The sequence below is a fragment of the Arvicola amphibius genome, chromosome 4, assembly GCF_903992535.2.
Source record: "Arvicola amphibius chromosome 4, mArvAmp1.2, whole genome shotgun sequence".
NCBI classification, from domain to species: domain Eukaryota; kingdom Metazoa; phylum Chordata; class Mammalia; order Rodentia; family Cricetidae; genus Arvicola; species Arvicola amphibius.
The window spans coordinates 15,290,762-15,300,293 of record NC_052050.1 but is presented as its reverse complement, the minus strand read 5'-3'; the positions used below and the strand labels follow the sequence as shown (position 1 = coordinate 15,300,293).

General features: G+C 50.0%; 1 protein-coding gene across 1 annotated transcript; it reads left to right on the top strand.

Moving 5' to 3' along the window:
• The first annotated feature begins 3,483 nt into the window (after nucleotides 1–3,483).
• LOC119811029 (intercellular adhesion molecule 5) lies at nucleotides 3,484–9,033 on the top strand. Its single transcript, XM_038324574.1, has 7 exons — nucleotides 3,484–3,538; nucleotides 5,003–5,269; nucleotides 6,179–6,499; nucleotides 6,698–6,976; nucleotides 7,528–7,797; nucleotides 8,395–8,637; nucleotides 8,852–9,033. Exons 1-7 carry the CDS (start codon nucleotides 3,484–3,486, stop codon nucleotides 9,031–9,033), a joined length of 1,617 nt encoding a protein of 538 aa, XP_038180502.1.
• The last annotated feature ends 499 nt before the right edge of the window (nucleotides 9,034–9,532 follow it).

The following is a 9,532-nucleotide window of genomic DNA, read 5'->3' as shown; positions in this document are numbered from 1 at the left end:
TTTCTCTTGCCGCCACCTCCCACAAACGAGGATGACGGGTCTGCCCCACCAAGCCTGGCTCAGCAGCGATTGTCTTGAGTCAAATCTGCGTTCTCTTCGAAGAGGGAGCCGGCTTCCCTACTCTTCAATCTTTTAAGATAGAACCCATCCTGTCTTTAAAGCTACTTGTTGGCGCGTCTTCTCTCAGCCAACCCTGTTGAGAGTCTGAGTGAGCGTCACGAGTTTCCGGGCAGATCGGGGGACTCCTGGGCACAGCACCGGCGCAGAGCGCCCCCGCCAGGAGCGCTGACCCAACGGTCGGAGCGCGCGGCGGTTTCGAGCGCGGTGACGACGCCGGTCTTCAGTCTGTGGTCCCCGAGCATCGAAGAGCGCGGCCAGTGAGGCAAGAGGGACAAGCAGACAGCTCCGACTCAGTGAGGATTTGGGTCCTATTTGGTTTGCTTGGGTTCTTGCCGGTTTCTACCAGTGAAATCCAGTAGAGGATCGGTTGGTGGGGGGAGTTCGCCAACACGCCTGGAAGTGTTCGGTTCCCCCATATTTTTTAAATGTTTTAGATAATGTCTGTCTTTAAATGCCTTCACGCCCAGTTGTGTGCACGCCCCTTTCCCAGCTGGAGGGAACCTCCTTACCAGCCTTTTGTCCCCCATCCAAGTGCTTGTGCCGCAGTATTAGCTTATTATATTTTCTTTGGTTCAGTTACTGGTAATTGATGACTATAACCGCTCCCGTCTCTTGGGACCCAGCAGTGGATAAAAGAAAGGGCCCGCCCTGCCTTCATGGTGCTTACAGTCCCGAGGAGAGAGACACAGTTCAGGAAACTTGGGAAAATGTTCCTGGCATACCAATACCCCACTGCACTCCGCAGCCAGTGTCAAGAGAGATCTTTAGTGGCCAAAGATCTGTGTGAAATCAACTTCTGAACTCTAGGGAGCGAGGGGTTAGAAATGAAGGAAGGGAAAGAGGTTGGGATCTGGGGCCGGGTGGTGGTGATTATATTTTCTGGGTCCGAGGTGATGCCTTGGCTGCCTCTCTGCTAATTTCATGGTCTGATGATTCTAGTCCCCGATACTGTAGGTGACCTTAAAGGAGGATGGGATCTAAGTCAAATTAACCCTGTACTATAATTTTGGACTACAGCGTTTTCAAATGGTCCCACCTGTCTGCATGCAACACTGATTAAAGTCTGAAGGCAGAGATGGGCCTTTTTATCCTCTCCAGTCACTCAGAGGCTGAAGCGCAGAGTGCTTTCAGCAGAAGCAGTCTTCAGGATGTTTAAAAAAAAAAATTAATGTAGGCAACCAATCACAGCTCACCTGTCACCACTAAAATCTACAATAGAGACTTGCTCTGTATCGCTGAGCTGTGTGGTCTTCCAAACTTGTGATTCTTAAGTTAAGCAAGAACAAATAAGTTAGGGGGGCGATTTGGGTTTTCTCCTTGGTAACACTCCGGAGCCAGGCTGACATAAATGCGTTAGGGGCAATGCATCCTATGGAAAAGGAAAACAGTAGCGTGGACTGAAGTTGTAGGTGCTGAGGCCTGAGCAGACCTCAGTCAGGGGAGGTAGACCTCACACAGAGATGAGCAGTGCAAAGAGGGGAGGGGTAACTCCCAGGCACAGAGAAGAAGCAACCTGTAGAATGTATCTCCCACTTATGAGAAATGGCACGAAACCCTTGAATATAAATGGAAGGTGAGGATCCCAGAGTCTGGAGCCCATCAGTGTTAGGTCGGCTCCTCCAGCCTAGGAGCTGGAGTGTGTGAACACCTGTAATCCCAGCATGGGGGAGGCAGAGGCAGGAAGATCAGGAATTCAAAGTCATCCACAGCTACTTAGCGAGTTCAGGGCCAGCCCCTGCTACCTGAGACTTTGTCTCAAACTAAAACAAAACCGAAGGGGAAAAACAGTTCAATTCCTCTAAGTTGGGATGTAATTTACAGAATAAACAAAGGAATTTAAACAGAATCAGATCATATGTGTGCTGACAGTAAGGGGAAGGACTAGAGCTGTGGGCGTGGCAGGCAAATCAGGAGGGCATGAAGTAGTACCGAACAAAGTGTGTCTGGGAACCTAGTACGGTGGCACATGCCTTTAATCCAGCACTTGAGAAGCCGAGTCAGAAGTACTGAGTTGAAGGCCAGCCTGGGATAAATAGTTCCAGATTAGCCTGGCCTATAGAGCAAGATCCTGTCTCAAAAAAAAAAAAAAAAAAAAAAGAAGAAGAAAGGAAGGAAGGAAGAAGAAAGACAAGGCACAGGTGTAGGGGTGGTGGGTGTGACCAAAAACAGCCCTCAGTTTCTCTGTTTTCTCGTGCCTACTTTGAGGCACAGTTATATGCTAGCAGCTACTACAAGGAAAGCCAACAAGTTTGACTGACGCACATCTGTTCCTTTGAAACAGCGTCTCTCTCACTGGACCTGGAGCTAGGCTCCTGAGCAGCCAGTCCCAGCCATTCCATCTTGGCGTTTCTCAGGGCTGGGGCTACAGACTTCATAGCCACATCCAGCTTTCCATTTGACGGCTTGGGTTTTGAACTCAGGTCCTCCATACCTCCAACCAATATTTTCTACGTCTTATGTAGAGTTTACAAAATATTTAGAACGTCTACCTCCCCCCAGGGCCTTGTGAGTAGTGGAGAAGCACCCTGCCACCGAGGGCACCCTCAGACCCGCCTCACCCTTGTCTTACAGCACTGAGCAAAGACGTCTTTTTAAGTTTGTCGTTTTTACTAAACTTGAAGGAATTCCTTAATACAGGATACAGGTGTTTCATCCTTATCTTTTTGCTGTTTTCGAGACAGGGTTGCACTATGTAGCTCTGCCTGTCCTGGAACTCGCTCTGTAGACCAGGCTGGCCTCAGACTCACAAAGATCCTCCTGCCTCTGCCTCCAGAGAGCTGGAATTAAAGGATCTTACCACACTGCCTGGCTACATGTGTTTTGTTTGGTTTAGGTTTGTCCTGTTTAGTTTGTGTTTCTGAGTCAGGATGTAGCCCCGGCTGCTCTGGAACTTGTTCTGTAGACCAGGCTGGCCTCTCCGGTTCTTTTCTTTTTGAAATGCAGTAGATGACTAACCTCTGATTCTTTAAGGTAGATGACCTTGAACTCTTGATCCTCCTGCTTCCAGCTCAGGGGCTTGACTGCAGGCAGACACTACAGCAAATGGCTTCCTTTTGTACATTTTTATTTATAAAAATATTCTCCAGACTAGAGAGATGACTCAGAGGTTAAGAGCACTGTTTGCTCTTGCAGAGGACCTGTGTTTGATTCCCAGAACCTACACAGTGGCTCATAACCAGCTGTAACTCCAGTCTCAGGGGCTCTAATGCCTCCTCCACCAGCCCTAGGAACACATGTGGTGCCCCGGCATACGTACAGGAAAGACACTCATACACATAAAATTTTTATGAAAATGTAACAAAAAAAAACTTTCTCTAGGACTTCTTTCTTTTCTTTCCCCAGCTTTTGGGCTTTCTCCCAAGAATGAAAATGATTCTGCTTGGTGTCTGGACCCTGCTGGCCTTGATCCCTTGTCCAGGTGAGGGTACCTAGAAAAGTTTCTTTAGTCACTGTGTGCTAGGACACACCTGGTTGATCGTGCAGAGGGGGATGGGGTGGTGGTTAATCTCCGCTGTCTACCTGATGGATGTAGGGTCACCCTGGAGATGGGCCTCTGCGTATGCCTGTGGGGGATTCTCTCAGGGTAGGGTGACGGGAGCGGGAAGGTCCACCCACTGTGAGTGGCCATTCTATCCACTGGAGTCCTGCGCTGAACAATCCACTCATGCTCCTGACTGTAGGTGATGGGCTGTGCGTGTGGTGAGCGCCATGGCTTTATTGGTGTTGTTTTATTTTTTAAGTTTAAAATTTTATTTATTTAGAGACAAGGTCCATACCCCAGGCTGACCTCAAATTCCCCACATAACCAAGGATGACCTTGAACTTCTGATCCTCTTGCTTCTGCTTCATGAGTGTTGGGCTTATAGGCATTGCCACTATGACAGTTTTATCCTGGGGATCTAACTCAAGGCTTTGTGCATGTTAGGCAAGCAATGGACCAGGTAAGCTACATCCCCAGCTCCTGCTCTATCTCAAAACTATTTTTCTTGGGGCTGGAGAGATGGCTTAGCAGTTAAGAGCAAGATTGCTCTTGCAGAGGACCTAGACTTGGTTCTCAGGACCTGTGTGGCCATTCACAACCATTCTGTACTGTTCCAGGGGATCCACATCCTCTAAGGACCACACATGAACTTGGCGCATAGACATATGTGCAGGACTCTCTCCACTGGCCCAGCCTTCTAAAGGTCCTTCCCCCTCCCCTAGTGCCACAGGCTGGCAACAAGCTTCTAGCATGGGGACATTTAAGATCCAAATCATAATGTAGGCTAAACTTGTGAACACTGAAAAATTCCTTTTCACGGCATCGCAAAGCAGAGTGGAGTAATCTCTGAGAAGATAGAATCTATGGGAAATAAGTAAGCATGGGGCTTCCCTGGGGTCGTTAGTTCTTGTGGATTTGTGTGTGGAGGGTTCACAGGAGGCTTGTTTTGTTCTCAGGCATATTTCCAGGTCCTACCTTCACTACAGGGTGGTCACTCTGTCTAAGATGGAGCCGGGCTCTTCAGTTTTACAATCATTTCAGACGATTCTGGTGAAGGTAGTCCTTCATTATCATCTGAGAGAAATACTGCTTGGCAGTAGAAGCACAGAGACCCCAGCAGGGTGTTAGTGTTTGAGCCCAGAAAGCTGCTAAGGCCTCGGGAAGCTTTCCCAGGTATTACTGTTAATGCCTTCTTAGACTCTGTGGTAAAATCTAGTCCCCAGGACAGAGACAGGAATGAGGCTGGGATTCAGGCTCTTGCTTGTTGGTTAAAGGGTTTATTCTCCAGATCCCTGAGCAGGGTCCCTCCTGGGCAGCCTGATCCAACAGAGAGAGTGGACTCCGTTCGTGCTGCATCTCCTGGCCTTCACCAGCGGTTTTGACCAGTGTGCTTCCTTTCAGGGACCACAGAAGAGCTGTTTGAAGTGTCTGTTTGGCCAAATCAGGCCCTGGTGGAGTTTGGACAGTCCCTAACTGTCAACTGCAGCACCACCTGCCCAGACCCAGGGCCCAGTGGAATCGAGACCTTCTTCAGGAAAAGCCAGCTGGGCAAAGGGCCTCAGTGGAAGGAGTTTGTCCTGGAGGACGTCACAGAGAGCTCTGTCCTGCACTGCTTCTTCTCTTGTGCAGGGGTCCAGAAGGACACAGCACTCCGCATCACCATGTACCGTGAGTAGGGTGGAGGCCCAGATGAAGAAAGGAGAAGGAGAAACAGGGATGCAGCTGCTTCTCCTTCTCCTTCTCCTATTCTTCCTCTTCCTCCTTCTTCTTTTTTTGAGACAAGGTTTCTCTGTATCTTTGGTACCTGTCCTGGAACTCACTCTTGTAGATCAGGCTGGCCTTGAACTCACAGAGATCCGCCTGCCTCTGCCTCCCAAGTGCTGGGATAAAAGGCATGCACTACCACCACCTGGCGGAATGCGTCTAAGAATTAGATAGGGATTTTACTTAGGGGAAAGAATTACACCCTCCACCCACCAGGTAAAGACTCAGCCATACTGTCAGGAGTCTCTGCCTTTGAAGAGGCCATCTTCTGAGTTCCCACCATTAGCCGTGAGGCATGCTTGAGAATGCACAGACTACATGGGGAGTTTCTGAGTGACCAGTGTAAGATTAGTCCTGGCTTATTTGCTGCCAGCTCTTAGGATAGCCAGGGCTTTTCAGGAAGGACAGTCTTCAGCTGGGGTAGTCAGAGAAAGAAGCCTGTGGTGTAGGCAGTTCCTGAGCTGCTCTGCAGAACAGGAGGCTCTGAGGTGTCGGGACTGGTAAACAAGGTCCTACAGGGAGCCATCTTGCATTGTAAAGATAGGAATGAGTGGAAGAGTACCTCCCCCAAGCTTCTCCTGCCTCTGAGACATCACTGATAAGAGAGAGAATGTTCCAGAATGGCAGGAAAATTCAAAGCAAGGGAGTTCCTTTTAGCTGTCACAGTTCTAGGCCATGGCTACCTTTGATGGACAGAGAGCTGGAAGGCTAACTTATGGCATGAAACCTTAAGGGTGGTGGTCACCTTCTGCAATGTCATTTCTTTCTGGAGGTGAATGGCTCCTCACCAAGGCTTGCCTTTTTGTCTTAAAGAGCCACCGGAGCAGGTGATCCTGGACTTGCAGCCCGAGTGGGTGGCCATGGATGAGGCTTTCACAGTGAAGTGTCATGTGCCTAGTGTGGCACCCCTGCAGAGCCTCACCCTTACCCTTCTCCAGGACGACCGAGAACTGCACAGAAAGGACTTCATGGGTTTTTCTGTGGCATCCCAAAGAGCCGAGGTCACTGTCAATGTCAGAGCCCAGCGGGAGAATGACAGGAGCAATTTCTCCTGCCATGCAGAACTGGACCTGAGCCTGCATGGTGGGGGGTTGCTTCATGGCAGGTCAGCCACCAAGGAACTCCGGATCTTTGGTGAGTCAGAGTCCAGGCATGGAGAGAACCCAGGGCCTGTTTTGGCCTTTGGGAACCCTGTTCCCACCGGCTTAGGAGAAGAGAGTAACTGTGCCTCACCTCTAATTCACCCTCAGCCCTGTTCCTTTCCACAGTGTCCTAGGTGACACATGACTTAGAGCTTTCCTTCTTCCTTTCTTTTTCCCCCTTACTTGGCAGAATTCTCTCAGAGTCCCCAGATCGGGGTGTCTTCACTCCTGGAGGTTGGGGTGGCAGAGACTATGATCTGCGAGGTGACTAGGGTGTTTCCTGCCCAGGACGCTGTCTTCCGCATGTTCTTAGAAGGCCAGGAGCTGAGCCCCTTCTCCTCCTGGAAGGGAGATGCAGCGTGGGCCAGCACCACCATTCGGGCCATGGAGACCGGTGACCAGGAGCTGACCTGCCTTGTGTCTCTGGGTCCAGTGGAGCAGAGAGTCAGGAAACCAGTGCATGTCTACAGTACGTGACTGCCTCCCTTCCCCGTATCAGGTCTCTGCTAAGCAGAATTTGCCCAGTAAGGGCCTGTGGATTTGGCTGTAGATATTTATCTGGCTAACCTTTGCTGGGTGTCTTCTTTAGTGAATGTTGACTTTCATCTTTCTATGATGGAGGTGGTTAGGGACCTGCATTGTGACGGTAGCTCTATGTGGCCTCTGTCCTCAGTTTCCTAACCTCTCCTGCTTATTGGACAATTGTGGATGCTTGAACTTCATTCTAGAATAAGCATTTGAGATAAAAAAAGAAAGAGAGAGAGAAAAACCTGTACAATGAGAAGACATCTGCTGTCCTCGCAGGAGAGGTACAGCCAAATGTGGGCAGATGTTGGAAGGGAAGCTCTCAGTTCTCCAGCCGTCTTGTTGGCCCCTCTCTTCAGCCTTCACAGAAGCACTAATGCTATGCAAAGTCACCCTTATGTCATTGTCTGCCCAAGGGAGACCTCCAGCAACAAGAAGACAGGGGCAGCCACCAGTTTGAAAATGTGTCCACGGTTTTGTTTCCTTTCTTTGTAGGTTTCCCTCCCCCAGTTCTGGAGGTCGAAGATGCTTACCCTCTGGCAGGGACAGATGTTAACGTCACCTGCTCGGGTCATGTGTTAACATCACCTAGCCCTACTCTTCTACTTCAGGGAGCTCCAAACATCTCTGCTCCCGGCGAGCCTGCCTGGTTCCTCTTTACTGCCAGAGAGGAAGACGATGGCCGGAATCTCTCCTGTGAGGCCTCTTTGGAAGTGCAGGGCCAGCGACTGCTCAAAACCACTGAGATGCAGCTTCATGTCTTATGTGAGTGGAGGCCCGATGGTCCTCGACAAGGCAGGACACTTAGTCTCCCTTGCTTTGTTAGCCGAGGGGCAGCACTTTTCTAATTAGAAAAATCCAGAAAAGAAAATAAAACAAGCACGTCCAAGTTTGTCTTTGCCCTCGGGAAAGCGAGTAGGGACAAGATGGGGTGTGTGCCCAGAAGGGCAAGTGGTTCTGGCGGTCAAATACAGTTAGCTGAGAGCCAGTGCCGGGGAGACAGCATCAAAGGAGACAGCTGAGGCTGATGCTAAGGAGAAGTTCCAAATCACAATTTGTGTTTTGGAAAATGAGGAAATCCTTATTTCTGAGTCTGCTCCTTGCACATTGAGAAGCCTTGGGCCTCACCAACAGAACCATGTTACTTAACCTGAGTTCATAAAAATATCCTAGGCTGCATCTCATAATCTTTGCCGCAGGGAAGGGAAGAGAATAGAGTAGGTTTCGTTCTAAGCAGGGAGCTGACTGTATTTTCCTGGGTTGAGGGAGCAACATTTGAGCTAGAGAGGGAAAGGGGGCTATGAATGCAAGCGAGACAGGAACAGGACATACAACTAGGTTCCTTTGGGGGCTCTTTTGCAGACAAGCCTCGGTTTGGGGAATCCGGCTGCCCTGGCAACCAGATATGGGTAGAAGGAATGGAGCAAATGCTTGCCTGCATCCCAGAGGGCAACCCTGCCCCAGCTTTGGTGTGTACGTGGAATGGGATGATCATTGACCTTGATGTACCTCAGAAGGCCACCCAGAACCTCACTGGAACCTACTGCTGCACAGCCACTAACCAGCTGGGCTCTGTCAGCAGAGAGATTGATGTCATTGTCCAAGGTACCTGCTGCACCAGCTGCCGGGTCTCGGGGTAGAAAGCCCCCGCCCCGCCCTGCCCTGTCGCCCAGATTTGAGAATCTCACAAGTGTAGAGGGAAGCAAGATGCTCCTGGGTGGAGAACATGTATCTGAGGAGTGGGCTTGGTGTCTTGGGGTGGAATGGTTTTCTTGTCTTCAGCCCACCATCCCCAGTTCTGTTTTCTGTGCCCACACAGGACCACATGAAGGGATCTCCTCCCCCACCATCTTCATCATCACCATTCTCACCCTTGGCATGGCTGTGATTACCGTAGCACTGTTTGTGAACTACCAGCCCTGCAAAAGAAACAGGAGGAAACAGCCCTCTAGGCAGAGAGGGCGGAACAAAGACAAGGAAGGCCAGTTTGCTGACATATAGGCAGAAGTGCGCAACTCCCATCTCTGCTGACCAAAAGCAGCTCTTTGCCTGAGTGAGACTTCAGCTACCGGCCTTTTACGGGGAGGAAAGAGTAGGCCAAGGAGGGAGGAAGAGACAGGATGTGAGGCTGTATTCCTGTCTTCTCCTGTCTTCTCCACAGGGTTTCAGGGCCCCATGTGGCTTACACCAGTTCATCTGGAGCTTGCCTTTCTCTTTGAGTTTATTCCAGTTTCTAGAAATTTCAGTCTGATTGTTCCTGCTGGCAAAGAGCCTCTTCCCTCCTTCCTGTATTCAACTGTCTACTCTTGAGCACACAGAAGGCCCCACCCTTGCCCCTCATTTCCACTGTCCATTCCTCAAACAGCAAACGAGAAGAATCATCAGAAATATCCTGGAATCCATTGCTCAGGACTGCCTGATGATTAACCAAGGACTTCTTTTGTAGTTCAGGGACAAGACTCCATAGGGGTAGGTATCAGATAAATGGGCAGGAATCAGA

What these genes read in the sequence shown, in the direction of transcription:
- LOC119811029 (XM_038324574.1), top strand. Translation starts at nt 3,484, where the DNA reads ATGAAAATGATTCTGCTTGGTGTCTGGACCCTGCTGGCCTTGATCCCT. An exon ending in CAAGGAACTCCGGATCTTTG is followed by an intron (nt 6,500 to 6,697) that starts GTGAGTCAGAGT and finishes CTTACTTGGCAG; the next exon opens with AATTCTCTCAGAGTCCCCAG. An exon ending in GAAACCAGTGCATGTCTACA is followed by an intron (nt 6,977 to 7,527) that starts GTACGTGACTGC and finishes CTTTCTTTGTAG; the next exon opens with GTTTCCCTCCCCCAGTTCTG.